Below are 17,365 nucleotides of genomic sequence, written 5' to 3'. Positions count from 1 at the left end.
AATGGGGATATTCCCCAGCTGTATGAAATATTTGCTTTGGATGTGCAAAATATTATTCAAAGTGATTCACATGATTGAAAAAAAAAAAAAAATCTAATGAATGATTTTGTATAGTTTCATGTATTTCAATGGACTAAAATAAATTGCTACAATGAATTATTCTGACTTAATTATTATTTACTTTAAAAAAAAAAGTTTCTAGTGCATGCTGCCCACCGGGGACTGGGTTCGAATCCCAGCTCGCCAGATCCGGATATGGCTGGGGCACACACGCGGAGCGGCATATTGGGCGGCCGCTCCCGAGGGAGGTATAGGAGTAGTTCCGGACAAGGATCCGTCGCGCAACAGCGCCCCCGGGGTGCCGGAATAACAGGTGCTGGGCTCGAGGAGCCAGTCAGCTAGTCTGCCTGGCGGCCTCCTCTGGGACTGCCGGCCACGGGGGTCGTGCGGCGGATCCTTCGCAATAGGCAGGGGATAATTGGATGCTAGGTTGGGTTCAATTGGCTACCAAATTGGGTGAAAAGGGGGATAAAATCTGAAAAACAAATAAAAAAATAAAATAATAATAATAATTTAAAAAAAGTTTCTTAGAGCTGTTGATAAAAGGATATGACTCGTCACTTCCTGCATTGACGGATGTTCCCCAGATCATGTACTGTATACCTTTTTCGTATTGTCATCCCTCATTCCTTATAAGCGCTAATACAAACAAAACTCTTACCAAATGGGTGTGGTGAGCCCCTGCTCATCGACGGAGGGAGCGTGGAGAGAGTCTCAACCCTCCGATTCCTGGGGGTGCACATACAGGATGACCTGTCCTGGAAGAACAACACAGCAGCCATCATCAAGAAGGCACAACAGCGGCTCTTCTTCCTGAGAGTCCTCAGGAAAGACCACATCAGACAGGAGATGCTGGTGGCCTTCTACCGCTGCGCAGTGGAGAGCATCCTCACCTACTGCATCTGCAACTGGTTCTCCAGCTGCACAGCCGCAGAGAGGAATGCGCTACAGAGAGTCGTGAGAACGGCCCAGAAGATCACCGGCGCCCCCCTCCCCTCTCTGGAAGAGCTGTACAACACACGCTGCCTCAGGAAGGCCTCCAAGATCTCCAGAGACCCATCCCACCCTGGGTACGAACACTTTGCTCGGCTGCCCTCGAACAGGCGGTACAGGACCATGTTCGCAAGGACAAACAGACTGAAGCTCAGCTTCTACCCCAGGGCCATCCAGGCCCTGAACACAGCAAAGACCTAGGTTCTGGGCCCTGGACAGTCTGGACGGATTGATGGCAGCTGCTGGATTGAAAATCAGGTGTAGTGCTGAGGCACAAATGTGTACATTTCAAGCCTGCAAACTGCGACACTTTAAATGAATGTGCAATAACACTATGTGCAATATGACAACCCTAGGGTACATAAGGTTGCAGAGAATAGGAAATGTTAGAATAGGTATAGCATAGCATAGAGTACAGCACAGTGTTTTATCTGTACAGTATAGTAGATAGTGTACATAGCCTTTATTTATGTAAACCAGCTCCTATCCCTTCTTGTTTTTTCTTTTTTTTTCTTTCTTTCCTAGCACCAGGGGAGCCCCCCCTCCCAAATTTCGTTGTTTGGTACCTGTACTATATCAATGACAATAAAGACCATTCATTCATTCATTCATTCATTCATTCATTCATGTTTTACCTATGTGCACTGTGCAGATAGTGATTTAGGTCACACTCCAATCGATTAAGCAATCAATGTTTTATTCAACAGTTATACACAATAACTACACATCATAGTTATTTAGATATCTATATTGGTGTAGATGTTATTATCTGTATTGAAATCTTCAATACAGTATCACCAGTGAAGTCACCAGTCGCCTGCTGTTGCACCACAACGTGACACCAAATACAGTGAACGCCTGACGTTTGACAGTGGCTGCATTCGTAAATGCGCTCTGGAAATCTGATCAGCACTCATGGAATGCCTCTTGCCCAATCAAATGACTTGGTCCCTTTATGACGTTGAACCCAGTGTGCGCTCCGGCGATCTCAGGGCGAATTTACGAACGCAGCCTGTGGCTAGCTCGGTAGCTAGGGTAGGTCGTCCATGGTCATTGAACAAGACTTTAGAGCGTATTTTCTTTTTAGACGTTTACACAGTGCCATCGACAAGCCTACTGTGACTGTGAAACGACAACGATATTGTTAATCATACTAATGACGTTAAGGTCGATCATTGTACATCGATCTGTTAGGTAACGTTAGCCTAGCTAGCCAGAAGCCGGTTGAATGAACTGAGCTGATCCCAGGGGAGAAAAGGAGAAGGATGCATTTGGCAGATTTCGTTGCTGGTTCAGTTGGAGGTATGTGACGGGTTTATTCTCTACTGTAGTTGTGAAGTCGTATAAGCAACTGTTATGTTGTCTGCAGGTCTGATTATTCGTATCAGCTGAACCGACGCTCAATGCAATTGAATGGGTTTCACTCATCCTGCTCATCAGGATTTGCAATGTCACTATTATACTACTGTATGATTAATGAACGTGTTTCTGCAGGGGCATTTGGAGTGGCTGTTGGGTACCCCTTGGACACAGTGAAAGTGTGTATGCATCTATGTTATCGTTTGTCATTGTTTACAAAGAGGTAACACTTGTGCAAGCATGAAACTAAAGCTCTGTGTGTGTGTGTGTGTGTGTGTGTGTGTGTGTGTAATATTTGCAGGTGAGAATACAGACACAGAGGAGATTCACAGGAGTTTGGGAGTGCATCCGTACCACATGCAAGACAGAAGGGGTGAGTGCTTTACACACACACACACACACACACACACACACACACACACACACACACACACACACACACACACACACACACACACACACACACACACACACACACACACACACACACACACACACCTCCTAAACACTGTGGTGTTACAGGTGAATGGCTTCTACAGGGGCATGTCCATGCCAGTCACCACGGTGTCCGTCAGCTCGTCCGTGGTGTTCGGCATCTACAGGAACGTCCTGCAGTGCCTCCGTCAGCTGCGCCACGGACATCCAGACGCTCCGTCTGCCAAGCTGGACATCTTCCTCTCAGGGCTGTCTGGAGGCGTCGCCCAGGTACTTGCCAGTAGTACACGCCCTGATAGCTTACGCTCAACGAGACTAAACTGGATGAATGCATAAGTCGATATTCAACAAACTGAGATCAAATTCTCTCTCTCTCTCTCTCTCTCTCTCTCTCTCTCTCTCTCTCTCTCTCTCTCTCTCTCTCTCTCTCTCTCTCTCTCTCTCTCTCTCTCTCTCTCTCTCTCTCCCTCTCTCTTTCCACCCCCCTCCCTCTCTATCCCGTCCCTGTAAATAAAAATACGGAAAAATCTTCAATTCTTCCTTTTTGTAGCATTACGACTGCCAATGGACCCTGGCTATGGATGGATAGATGATTCTTACTTAGACATGTGTATTTTGTTGTTGCGTCGCTTTGGATAAAGGCGTCTACTAAATGCCAAACATGATGTCAACATCCCTCCCTCCTCCTCCGCAGGTGTCAGTGATGGCCCCGGCTGACATGGTGAAGGTGCGTCTGCAGTGCCAGATGGTTCCGTACCAGGGCTCGGCTACCCAGAAGCCCCGGTACCGCGGCCCGGTCCACTGTCTGCTGTCCATCGTCAGGGAGGACGGGCTGCTGGGGCTGTACAAGGGCGCCGGGGCACTGGCGCTGAGGGACGGACCCTCCTTCGCCACCTACTTCACCGTCTACAACGTCATCTGTGAGAAGCTGTCTCCGCCAGGGCAGGACCGGCCAGGTAGATTTACACCGCGTTCCAAATTATTATGCAAATGATATTTTTCTCAGATTTTCCTAAATAGTCGATGCAAATGACAATCAGTATAATTTTCAAGTCATCAACCGTTAGAGTATAATTCAAATTTTAATGAACAAACCTCCCAAAAAAAAAAAAAACTCAAAATGCACTGTTCCAAATTATTATGCACAACAGAGTTTCAAAAAATGTTATAGGTTGTAAATTGTAATTTGATGAATTTGCAGAATTAGGAGGTCATATTTACTGAAATCAAAAGCTATTTCAAACAAAAACATCTTAACAGGCCAAGTTACATGTTAACATAGGACCCCTTCTTTGATATCACCTTCACAATTCTTGCATCCATTGAACTTGTGAGTTTTTGGAGAGTTTCTGCTTTAATTTCTTTGCAGGATGTCAGAATAGCCTCCCAGAGCTGCTGTTTTGATGTGAACTGCCTCCCACCCTCATAGATATTTTGCTTGAGGATGCTCCAAAGGTTCTCAATAGGGTTGAGGTCAGGGGAAGATGGGGGCCACACCATGAGTTTCTCTCATTTTATGCCTATAGCAGCCAATGACACAGAGGTATTATTTGCAGCATGAGATGGTGCATTGTCATGCATGAAGATGATTTTGCTACGGAAGGCACGGTTCTTCTTTTTGTACCACAGAAGAAAGTGGACAGTCAGAAACTCGACATACTTTGCCGAGGTCATTTTCACACCTTCAGGGACCTTAAAAAGGCCTACCAGCTCTCTCCCCATGATTCCGGCCCAAAACATGACTCCGCCACCTCCTTGCTGACGTCGCAGCCTTGTTGGGACATGGTAGCCATCCACCAACCATCCACTACTCCATCCATCTCGACCATCCAGGGTTGCACGGCACTCATCAGTAAACAAGACTGTTTGGAAATGAGTCTTCATGTATTTCTGAGCCCACTGCAACCATTTCTGCTTGTGAGGGGGTGGGGGGGTTTCTGCTTGGTTAGGGGTGGCCAAATAGTAGGTTTACGCACAACTGCAAACCTCTGGAGGATCCTACACCTTGAGGTTCGCGGGACTCCAGAGGCACCAGTGGCTTCAAATACCTGTTTACTGCTTTGTAATGGCATTTTAGCGGCTGCTCTCCTAATCAGATGAATTTGTCTGTCAGAAACCTTCCTCTTTATGCCTTTATCTGCACGAACCCGTCTGTGCTCTGATTCAGCCACAAATCTCTTCACAGTACGATGATCACGCTTAAGTTTTTGTGAAATATCTAATGTTTTCATACCTTGTCCAAGGTATTGCACTATTTGACGCTTTTCGGCAGCAGAGAGATCCTTTTTCTTTCCCATATTGCTTGAAACCTGTGGCCTGCTTAATAATGTGGAACGTCCTCCTTAAGTAGTTTTCCTTTGATTGGGCTCAACTGGCAAACTAATTATCACAGGTGTCTGAGATTGATTTCAATGATCCAAAGAGCCCTGAGACACAATACCATCCATGAGTTAAATTGAAAAACAAAACATTTAATGTTTATGACACTTACGGTAAATGCAATTTGCATAATAATTTGGAACGAGGTGTATATATATACGCCATTTAGCTGACACTTTTTTTATCCAAAGCGACTTACGTTGCAGTGAGTCAGTGCATATCATTTTCTGTATATACGGTCCCAATGGGAATTGAACCCACAACCTAAGTGTTTTTAGCGCCATGCTCTACCAACTGAGCCACAGAGGACCACCACAGGTAAACATACGTTTACACATACACTTTACATACACGTAATACATACATATAAACTAACACCCCTGATTTCTTTCTGTTTGTTTGTGATCCTCTGTGGCTCAGTTGGTAGAGAATGGCGCTAACAATGCTTAAGTTGGGGGTTCGATTCTCGCTGGGACCATATGAAACATCATGTACCTTAAACTCAATTCAAGTTCACTTCAATATACTTTATTTATCCTTATTACTGATTTTAAACATGACAGGGAGACACAACATGTACAGTATGTACACCACACTGTGTATCAGGAAGAACACAGGGCGGATACTCACACGCGCACACACACACACACACACACACACACACACACTCCAAAAACTATCCTCTTAAATATGGTCATGCTCCTAGTGAAGTCAACTCATCAACTCATCATGTGTGTGTAAACTGTAAATGGCTCATTGAGTCTCCCTCCCTCCCCCAGACTGGAAGGTGGTCCTGCTGGCCGGGGGGGTGTCGGGGATGTGCGGCTGGTGCTTCGGGACGCCCATGGACGTGATCAAGTCCCGCCTGCAGGTGGACGGCATGGGCCAGAGGAGGTACCGGGGCTTCCTCCACTGCGTCACGGAGAGCGTCCGCTCCGAGGGCCCGGGGGTGCTCTTCAGAGGCCTGGGCCTCAACTGCCTACGTGCCTTCCCCGTCAACATGTCCGTGTTCGGCATGTACGAGGTGGTCATACGACTCCTCAGGACCTCGTCTTGAAGTGGCCATGGCCTTGACCGGTAGAGGACGGAGGTTTCTTGAAAAGAAAAGTTGTATTATTCTTTTTCAAAGTTTTAATTTAGAGATTTTAAAAAAGTTTGGAAAATTTTGGAGAGCCAAGTGATTTTATATTTTAATTGTTTTTGAAACAAACACACAATGCATCGAGTGTGGATGTATGATAGCAATATCATCATTTTCTCTTGTTGCTGGCTGCTGCTACTATTTATTTCTGATGTTTCTGACGGTTCTGTAACAGTGCCATGGTGCACTGCAGTAGAACAGGGGTTATTCAGCCAGTTTTGAATGACTTCATACTCAAGTATTTCAAGTGGAAAACGTGAAGGGAAGATGAACACTAAACCATAACAGCCTCACCTCAGATACAGGTCTCTGACTTACAAGTATCATACTGTATAACAGTAACCAGCTACAGTCATTTGCACATGGTTTGTTGTAATGTATGTAACATTCCCTCACACTGCTCTTAGCAACACAACAGGGTTGCATTCCTCAAAGCAGGATCACTTGATATTCTGGTTTGTCAAAAAGACTACATTTGATATTCTGCTTTAGAAAAAAGACTAGCTACTATACTTGATATTCTGCTTTATAATGAAGACTACACTTGATATTCTGCTTTATAAAGACGACTACACTTGATATTCTGCTTTAGAAAAAGACTACAGGGTCCAGAGAATGAGGCCAGTAATACACCCTGCATAGACTCATTTAGGGATGGTAAAAGGCAAACAGATGATTCTGCTTTGAACAGGAACCCTCTTCATATCACTATGACTACTAGCTTGTTAAAGAAGTGTCTTCCAAACACAGCTGCCAACAAACTGTGCTATATTAATGTGGGTCACCATCAGTATTTTCAACTTTGCTTTGAGAGTGCCACTGAAAACCAAATGTTTATCATGTATGGTGTTACTGGATACAATCAGTAGAGCTATCTATCAGTCCTGAAATGTACCTGGCCGAGATGACAACATGAAAGGTCCCTGTTGTACGTCTGCCTTATTAACCCTGTTCTCAGAATACTGGGAATCTCCTTAGGCCACATTGTGACACTTTAGAATGACAATCCCTTCTGTCATGAGTGAGTGTGTGTGTATGTGTTTTTGTGTGTTTGAGAGTAACTACTAGAGTAGACTGAGGGTGGTTTTGGTGCGAGTGTAACAGTGTGTGTGAGTTTGAACGTTTGAAACAAATAATCTATTATTAATATAAATGGTTTAAGTATTGAATTAATAATAAAAGAAAAGGGTGAAATCACAAGGCAGATGTTATGTTTTTATTCACCAGCTATTTTTGGTGTAGCTAAGCACAAACCAACAAGACCTCCTGCTTTGCTCATGCTTGGTGATGAAGATGATGAAGATAATTTAAAGCGATACCGCGGACTGTTTACCAGACACTGAGCTGTGCGAGGGAATGTGTAATTAACATGTAATTACAACACATAATAATAATAACGGCAGCATTCCAGGCCGTCTTCATTGCAGTTGACCGTGGCAGTTTTACTAGATCTCACAACACCTGGATGAGTGTTTATCATCAGCATCACAGGAGCCACATCAATATGATATAGAGATCTGCTGATCGGCCGGCCCCGACTGCTATGAAGACAGGCTGGGACGCGACCACAGTCTCTACTGGCATCACATGGTCCCAATGGAGCGGGGGCATGTGACACGACATGCTGTGGGGGTCACGCAAGGGGAGGCTGGTGGAGGTAGAAATCGGAGGACGGGGTTCGTTGTGACACGTGGAGCGGACTGAGGAAAGGTGTCAACTGTTGTGTTCCATATCGCTCCTCATGTCACAACAAACCCTGTCCTCAGATTTCTACCTCTACCAGCCTCCCCCCCCCCCCCCCATCCTGGTGTGGGTGACATGAACATCCACACATGGGTGCTATTGCGTTGAGATTCGGTACATGATTGACCCTTGGCTGCGTGTAGTGTGTTCCCTGGCTAGTAGTTGAAGTCTAGGCTCCTGGGGGTCATGAACTTCCGGACGTCGTCCTCCGTGACCTGCTTGCGTCGCTCGGCGTGGGCCGTGATCATCGGCTGGAGGGTCTCGATCAGAGTCTTCTTCAGTTCCCCTGTCAGGAGGGCTCCGCTGGCGTAGTCCTGGAGAGGCAGGGAGGGAAGGTGGGGGAGAGGGAGGGAGGGAAGGTGGGGGAGAGGGAGGGAGGGAACGTGGGGGAGAGGAAGGGAGGGAGGGTGGGTGGGGGAGAGGAAGGGAGGGAGGGAGGGTGGTGGGAGGAAGGTGGGGGGAGGAAGAGGGGAGGGGGAGAGGAAGGGAGGGAGGGCGGGGGGTGATAGACGAAGTGGGAGGGTGAAGGGAGGACAAGAGAGGAGGGAGGGAGGATGAGAGGGGAGTGGATGGAGGATGAGAGAGGGGAGGGAAGATGAGGGAGGGGAGGGTGGATGAGAGAGGGGAGGGTGGATGAGAGAGGGGAGGATGGCAGGGAGGAAAAGACAGTAGAAGATAGCTCTTAGAGATAGTTAGAAGCCAACAATGCATCAAAGTGTTGATGGTCTTCGTTCCCAAGAAATCCAGACTGGGATGTGATTCGTCATCCTGATGAGATCTTGTTGTGACAGACGGTGTGGGAGCAGCCAATCGGTTGAGATCTGAGACAACCACACGGTGTCACGTCCTCGAGAATGATGACAACCATCCTGACCACGAGCTCTTTACTCAAGTCAGCTGACTTAACCTACAGTAACAGCCTCATACCGCATGATTAGACTTTCAAGAAATTCTGGTCTCTTTTTTTCCCCCACTTTGAGGACTCCCACGATTTTGGGGGAATCTCTCCTAGTGGTCTTCTGTCTTTCTCCAAATCCTGGTTAAAACATGCTCTCTGACAAGGCGTGTTGACCCCCCCACCACAGTGAGTAATGTTTTGACCTGACTGACCAGAGCTGCCTGGCCATTTCAGTTCGCAGTGCGGATGTAGGACGGTGGTCCTCGTGGGACAATCAGAGCCAAACCCCAACAGATGGTCAATGAAGTCAACTACACTTAACACGCACTCACTCACTCACACTCACACTCAGAACACACACACACCGACACACCCACACATACATAACCATCCACTCATCCAACCACCCACCCGCCCACCCGCCCGCCCGCCCGCCCGCCCACTCAGACGAACACACCCCTTCCCTCACCTGTCGTATTTTCTCCAGCTGCTCGTCGTCCTCCAGGAAGAAGGTGAGGTACATGAAGGAGACGTCGACGTCGGGGTTCCCCCCGTGCTTCCTGTGTTCCTCGATGGTGTCCTTCCCTCCAGAGAACGCGTGCTTGTTCACCTGCAACACAGTCACATATAGAACATATAAACACATATAGAACATTATGCCATTGAATAACAGACCCTTGTATCAGAGCTGGCCTTCACCAGTTAACCCTCTCCCCCTCCCCTTCCCATGTGTCCCCAGCACTACCTTCATTAGGCCCCTATACTTTCTTTTAGTTGTTTTCTGTTTCTTTTTATTATTACTACTCGATCTTTTCAGTTTGTAAAGCGTCTTTGAGTGTCTAGAAAAGCGCTATATAAGTCTAATGTATTATTATTATTATTGTTATTGTATCTGAGTAACTTGCAGTACTGTTAATGCAAAAAAAATAGATCATTTCCCCTCAGGGATCAATAAAGTATATCTTCTTCTTCTTCTTCACAAAGTCACTTCCTGTACGCAGCACAAACAACAGGTATTGTCGGTAATGTTTTGTGACATCGCCCCCTGTAGGTCACTCTGACACCGCGACCTCCCCCTCGGCCCCGGACCGTCACCTTGTTCTTGATCTGTTTGGGCGTGTCCGTGAGGAAGATGGAGGAGTTGGGGTCGCTGGCGCTCATCTTGGTCTGGGCGCCCTGCAGGGCGGGAAAGAAGGAGGAGTGGAGCAGCGCAGGCTTGAGGTAGCCGATCCTGGGGGCCACGTCACGGGTCATCCTGAAGTAGGGGTCCTGGACCACACACACACCAGGTTAGATCAGATGACATACTTTATTGTCTGTCAAGATTTGTATTGTTGCATCGAACGTGTTTGAAAAAAAAAGTGTTATTACATCAATACAAGTACAACAGATATGTAGAGATGGAGAGGGGTGGGGAGTAGAGGAGAGATGGAGGGGTGTGAGATGTGTGTGTGTTCGCATGTGTTCCGGTTGTTGTGTGTGTGTGTGTGAGTGTGTGTGTGTGTCCTGGTTGTGAGTGTGCGTGTGTGTGTGAGTGTATCCTGGTTGTGTGTGTGTCCTGGTTTTATGTGTGTGAGTGAGTGTGTGCATGCGTGCATCCTTATTGTGTGTGTCTATGTGCGTGCGTGCGTCCTGATTATGTGCATGAGCGTGTGTCCTAGTTGTGTGTGTGTGTGTCCTGGTTGTGTGTGCGTGTGTGTCCTGGTTGTGTGTGTGTGTGTCCTGTTTGTGTGTGTGTGTGTGTGTGTGTTCTGGTTGTGAGTGTGTGTGTGTTCTGGTTGTGAGTGTGTGTGTGTTCTGGTTGTGAGTGTGTGTGCGTCCTGGTTGTGTGTGTGTGCGTCCTGGTTGTGAGTGTGTGTGTGTCCTGGTTCTGTGTGTGTGTGTCCTGGTTGTGAGTGTGTGTGTGTCCTGGTTGTGCTGTGCAGCCTGACCTGGTCTATAGCACAGGGGATGAGACATTGGACGTCTTTCCTGCCGTTGAAGATCTGAGGGAAAGAGTTACTAAACGACGGAGCCGCCTGGATGGCTGGGAAGCTGATCTTTCCTGGAGGGAGAGGGAGGGAGATAGAGAGAGAGAGGGAGGGAGGGAGGGAGAGGGAGGGAGGGAGGGGGAGGGAGAGGGAGGGAGGGAGGGGGAGGGAGGGGGAGGGAGGGAGGGGGAGGGAGGGAGGGAGGGGGAGAGAGAGAGAGAGAGAGAGAGGGAGGGAGGGAGAGAGAGAGAGAGAGAGGGAGAGAGAGAGAGAGAGGGAGGGAGGGAGGGAGGGAGGGAGGGAGGGAGGGAGGGAGGGAGGGAGGGAGGGAGAGAGAGAGAAATATGACTATCAATAAACATGTATCATCATACTGAGGCCTCTTCTCATAATTCATAACAAATTCGGGGGGAATTCGCTGCGCTGCTGCTCAACAGCTGAGACGCTTCCCGACAAGTCCTCGTCCGTCTGTGTTTGGACAGAGAGACATGTTTGTAATAATCTCCTCAGCTATAATTCAGTTGTTGCTCCGGTTTCACTGTTACTGTACCGATGCAGTCGCTGTCGGTGAACCCGAAGATGCCTTTGACCTGGTTGTACGTGACGTGTTTCTGGATCTTCACCACGTTTCTGTAGAAGGCCGGGGACGCCCTGGAGAGAACAACAACAGTCAAACATCAGTCAGACAACAGTCAGACCACAGTCAGACCACAGTCAGACAACAGTCAGACAACAGTCAGACAACAGTCAGACAACAGTGAGACAACAGTCAGACCACAGTCAGACAACAGTCAGACAACAGTCAGACAACAGCCAACAGTCAGATAACAGTCAGACAACAGTCAGACAGTGGCGGGCGGTGCATTTCACACCTAGGCCTTCAGTGATGTCCGACACATTCCTACCTGAATTATTCTACCTCTTAATACCATCGTTATGACGCCATGGCTCTAGAAACTAGACAGAAACACAGTATAACCGGGCGTTGCATCACCTTAACATAGTCAGACAAGTACAACAGAGTTATATTAATATTTCCGAAGCATTTTTAATCAATAAATCCGCATTTACAATGAAGAGTGTTAAACTAACATCTTTAAGATCGCTACATTACCCACGTCTGTCGTCTCGTCCACCATAATAGCGACAAAGGGTGCCTTTTTAATCTCCATTTTGATCTCTTCCATCACTTCAGCAATAGCAAAAATCAGGTCGTTTTGTATTTTGCCTGACGTCCCAGTAAACACTTTGTTTGTGGACAGATGGTAATGTAAATCTGGGTTGTTTTCAGCCAGAAAAGAAAGAAGCTCAACGTAGTTTCCTCTGTTCGTGTCCCCTAAATGAAAGTGATTGTTTACCCAAAAACAGGACACAATCGATCAGTATTATCGATCAGTCAACGAAAGCTTTCGTTGTGGAACTCCGTTTCCCTGCGCACTTTCAAAAGTTTCACATCTACCGGCATAGTTACGCATCTCAATAGTGAATATCAATAGTGCGTATCAATAGTGCGTATCCAATCAAAAGACGTTCTGGGTGCTGACATCATTGAGCCTTACAGCAGGCGCCGTTGTTGCTTTTGCTCGCATCTACGTAGGTTTACTAGGTACGCCACAGGTTTTCTCGTTCCAACGTTAAGTTACAGGTCGAATTCGCGGCACTGTTTAATGTGCAGGCGGGCAGATTTTGGAGCCCCCTAGCAACACATTTTTATTGGATAAAAGCTCTAACATAAAGGCCAGCCCTCCAAATCTCAATCGGAGACTGGAAGCAGCGCAACCAAGAGGAAAGCTATGAAATGAAGAGAATAGACTATGGGGAATCATTAATACATATTGGTGGAAAAAATATATTAAAATAAAATGTATATTCTGATGATGTTTAGGCCAGCAGAGAAGGCCTTGCTGGCCCTGACGGCACACCACTGCAGTCAGACAACAGTCAGACAACAGTGAGACAACAGTCAGACAACAGTAAAACAACAGTCAGACAACAGTAAAACAACAGTCAGACAACAGTCAGACAATAGTCAGACAACAGTAAAACAACAGTCAGATAACAGTCAGACAACAGTCAGACAACAGTCAGACAACAGTCAGATAACAGTCAAACCACAGTCAGACTATCTGGACGCCAGAATGACTCCCACTTATTTTCATTTTCATTTTTTAATATATATGTTTTAGGCCATTTCTGCTTTATTGGTATAGAGACAGTAGAGATTGACAGGAAGGATGGGTGAGAGAGAGGAGGGGATGACATTCAGGATATGTCCAACTGAACCAGGGACTTTATGTGATTATGCAGTATCCGCATTAGTGTGCTATGCCACTAAGTGCCCCAATGACTCCCACTTCTGAAGTAACAAAGGAGTGGGGGAGAGAGATCGAGTACTGCACTGTCAGGGGTCCCAATCTTGGAAAGAGCGGAAGCAGAAGTACATAAAAGGGACTGAGCGCAAGGAAATCAAAATAGAAGTGTTTATGCTCTAGATATTATTGCACAACAGCACCATCTTGTGGAAGGTCATTGAAAAGCCATTGCCTGAAAGCAAGTAGTACATAAACTGTGGACTTCAGAGACTTGTTCTATGATATACATGGGGAGGCTCGTGGAGGTAGAAATCGGAGGACGCGTTCACGTGTGGACCATTTCTCATTCCGTCCTCCGATTTCTACGTCCACCAACCTCCCCTGAACCCCCACACAGTCTAGGTCAGAGAAGACGAAGCCAACCTTAGGCCTAGGGTCCCGCTGGGACTGTCTATACTGAAAAATGTATGCACTCACTGCAACGTAAGTCGCTTTGGATAAAAGCGTCAGCTAAATGGCGTATACTAGATGGCATATACTGTCTACAGATGTATTGCAGTGAGACTGCCCGAAGGGTCAGCGGTTGCGTCCTACCCCATATAGTCCAGGTCTGAGAAGATGAAGGTCTTGTTGACGTCGAAGCCGCAGGCGATGATGTCCTTGGCGTTCTCCGTGGCGTAGCGGCGGCAGTCCTCCAGGGACAGGTCCTTCCACAGGTATTTCTCGTCGTCCGTCAGCTGGATCACCAGGGGGATGTCAAACGTGTCCTGGAGCCACCTGGCGGGAGGAGAGGAGAGGAGAGGAGAGATGGATGGATGGATGGATGGATACAAACCCTACTTCAACATCAGGGGAGGCTGGCTGGTGGAGGTAGAAATCGGAGGAGGGTGTCATTGTACATAGTGCATGGAACGGAATGAAGAATGGTATCAAACACATTCCTTATTCTGTTCCATGCGTTTACAATGAGTCGGTCCTATGATTTCTACCTCCACCAGCCTCCACTGTCCAACATAAACTAGCTTGACTTTTAAAACACTGTAGAGTACAGTAGAGTAGAGTACAGTAGGGTAGAGTAGATTAGAGTACAGTAGAGTATTGTAGAATAGAGTAGAGTAGACTAGACCAGAGTACAGTAGAGTATGGTAGGGTAATATAGAGTAGAATAGAGTACAGTAGAGTAGAGTACAGTAGAGTACAGTAGAGTAGAGTAAAGTATAGTAGAATAGAGTAGAGTACAGTAGAGTAGAGACATCGTGGGGGAGCAGAGCCTCACTTGGTGAAGATGAAGGGGATGAGGTGGCCGACGTGCAGGGCCTCTGAGGAGGGTCCTCGCCCCGTGTACAGGTAGAAGGACTTCTTGTTCTCGTACGCGTCCAGGACCTGGTGCATGTCTCTGTAGGGGAGGGGGCAGCAACACACACACCGTCACATCATGACCTCAAACGCCCTCAGGGCTTTTTCTCAATCGATCACACACACACGCACACGCACGCACGCACGCACGCACGCACACACTCACTCCATCAGAGTGAGGAACATGACAACAACCTGGCCAGATCTAAGAGGAGTTAACCGTCTAGTGATTCTACGTGTGGAGGAGCCCAGCGGACCTGTGAGAGAAGAAGATCCCTCTGCGTAGGAAGCGGTGGGCCTTCTGTCCCGACACCCTCTCTATCCTCTCCACCAGCTCCTGGTCCACCTTACTGCTGCCGAACCTCACTGAGGAGACGAGAGGACACACAACAACACACAAACATTACGGTCAACTGTCAATGGAATCCAGGGGAGGCTAGTGGAGGTAGAAATCGGAGGACCGGCTCATTGTAACGCATGGAATGGAATGGGGAATGTTATCAACCCACAAGTGAGCCCCGTCCTCTGATTTCTACCAACCTCCAGCCTCCCCTGGTACACAGATATCTTTGAAGACCACAGTTAATGTACTTCTACTTGCTTGGAAGTGGAACGACGAATGGTATCAAGCACACGTGTGCCAACTTAGTCCTGACCTATGAGTTTGTCGTAGTCCACCCCCTTGGCACTGGTGGTGGTGACGTTCCAGGGGTCCACCTGGTCGTCCCCGTCCGCCCCCGCGGGCCCGTTGTCTGGCGGGGACCCCCCAGTGGTCTCTGTCGGGGGACACCCGGCCTTGTAGTCCTGCCCTGTCGCCTGCTTGTAGTCCACCTTCAGCTTCAGCAGCATCTGCACCGCGGCGTCGACATCAGCCTGCAGAACACAGCCATGAGACGCTGGTGTCACCTTGACAACGACGTATTCCAACAGCCAAGGGCCAACACACTGTGACCATGATGTTGTAGTATATTGGATTAGATTAGATTAGATTTAACTTTATTGTCATTGCAGAGTACAAGTACCAGACAATGAAATGCAGTTTAGCTTGCAGTGTATTGACAACTAGTTACACTTTTAAATGAATGATGATCAAATCAATAATTTACAGTAATCGTGCAAAGGTGCAATGAATGTAGTGGCAATAATGTCAGATGTGGGAAGAGCAGCGTCTACTGATTGGGGGGTTGTATTGAGCTCAAGTTTAAGGGGGTGTTGAGTTAGTGACAGTTGAGCGGTAGGTCAATATATATGTTATTATAAAAGCGTCCTTACTTTGGCAGCCTTCTCTGTTTTCAGTGTTCGGACTGTGTCTCCTTGAGCAGTCAGTTTCTCGTACAGCTCCATAGCAGTCACACACCCCGCCCCGTCGCCTTGACAGTCCGTCATCTTCAACCTGGACACAGGACCCACAGTAAGAGGAGAGAGAAACACTGGTTGTGTGATTACAATCCTCTAGTCCAGATTCAGAGCCAGACATTCACACGCACAGTATGGCCTACTGCATGTGCTACAATGTGAGGCGGGTATTGGTGAACGTTATTGTTGAAAATCATATGGGACATTTAGAACAACAAAACACATGTGGGCTGCCAAGTCGAAGCTACTGTCTAATGTTCAAGGCGTAGAATAAATGAACAGTAGCTAGGATCTAATGTAATAATGGTCCAGGAAGCCATCCCCGGTTAAAGCATGTGATGACAGCCATCTCCGGGTGAAGCATGTGATGAGAGCTGTCTAGCTCCAGTCAGCAAACCTCCACTGACGTCTGATGGTGTGTGCAGTTGTACCATATGTGTGCCTGTATTGTAAGCAATGCCTCTACTCTAGCGATGCCATCACGCTATGGCAGTGGCTTTCATGTGATAAACGTTTATTCAATAACAACGGTACATTCAAGTATACATTTAATATGTTTGAAAAAGCGGAATATAATAAACGCACCGTTTACAATTCTTCAGACTGGTGACTATTCAACTTGCATCAGCTTGACCGGTGAGGTGTTCGGGGGAAATGTATCCCCGCTGAAACAACATGTCATTGCTCTACAGTTCCAGATAGGATCACATTACTGCTCAAAGATCTGGGACATAAAAAATCCTCCGACTTAGGTCGGGTGTATGTAAATTAGGATGTCTTCAAAATAAAAGCGCCCACGTTAAACTTGTTTAAGTATTTAGAAATACTAAATATCGATAAAGGAATCACAAATTATATGTAACTATCTGGGAATAAACATTTAATTCTCTCAATGTATTATTTGTGTTTTAAGGGTTTGTAATTGTTCTAATATCCTAATTACCCTGATTAAAGACTGCTGCACTGCAAAGGGAACACATAATGGACTGTACACATTCATAATATGGAAGCATATAGTAGACTTAATTCAAATGCTAATGCAATATGAGATTGTAATTGCATGTTCCACTTTTGCATGCATTCTTTCAGACAATATTCAAATTCAAATGCAATTCTAATGATTTGCATTTTCATTTTCATGTACCTGATGTGCACATTCACTGTCAATATTAAAATTATAATGCAAACCCATTTGACATTTAATTTTCAAAGTCATGCGCTGCTTTGTAGCTGACAAAATTCAAAAGTTCATTCTAATGTGAAAATGACTATTCATTTGCCACTTTTGCCAGCGTTATTTGAGTCAATATTCAAATTGTAATGCAATAATGTACTCTCTATGCAATTCTCATGTTCTACCGGC

General features: G+C 46.7%; 2 protein-coding genes across 2 annotated transcripts; one reads left to right on the top strand and one right to left on the bottom strand.

Annotated features, from left to right (window-relative positions):
* Positions 1–1,981: 1,981 nt before the first annotated feature.
* Positions 1,982–7,531, top strand: slc25a47b (solute carrier family 25 member 47b). Its single transcript, XM_080543612.1, has 6 exons — positions 1,982–2,355; positions 2,548–2,591; positions 2,714–2,785; positions 2,935–3,117; positions 3,542–3,803; positions 6,006–7,531. Exons 1-6 carry the CDS (start codon positions 2,319–2,321, stop codon positions 6,281–6,283), a joined length of 876 nt encoding a protein of 291 aa, XP_080399738.1. The 5' UTR covers positions 1,982–2,318; the 3' UTR covers positions 6,284–7,531.
* Positions 7,532–7,608: 77 nt separating this feature from the next.
* On the bottom strand, positions 7,609–16,644 carry wars1 (tryptophanyl-tRNA synthetase 1). The gene is made up of 11 exons (XM_080531002.1): positions 16,588–16,644; positions 15,919–16,039; positions 15,303–15,519; positions 14,904–15,012; positions 14,567–14,686; positions 13,885–14,067; positions 11,529–11,629; positions 10,940–11,052; positions 10,104–10,277; positions 9,478–9,618; positions 7,609–8,424 (listed from the first exon to the last, which is right to left on the bottom strand). Exons 2-11 carry the CDS (start codon positions 16,030–16,032, stop codon positions 8,266–8,268), a joined length of 1,431 nt encoding a protein of 476 aa, XP_080387128.1. The 5' UTR covers positions 16,033–16,039; positions 16,588–16,644; the 3' UTR covers positions 7,609–8,265.
* Positions 16,645–17,365: the final 721 nt, after the last annotated feature.

Source organism: Nansenia antarctica (assembly GCF_963989245.1).
Source record: "Nansenia antarctica genome assembly, chromosome: 1".
In the NCBI taxonomy this organism is placed as follows: domain Eukaryota; kingdom Metazoa; phylum Chordata; class Actinopteri; order Argentiniformes; family Microstomatidae; genus Nansenia; species Nansenia antarctica.
The sequence above is the reverse complement of the archived record's forward strand: the minus strand, read 5'-3'. Positions and strand labels throughout refer to the sequence as shown.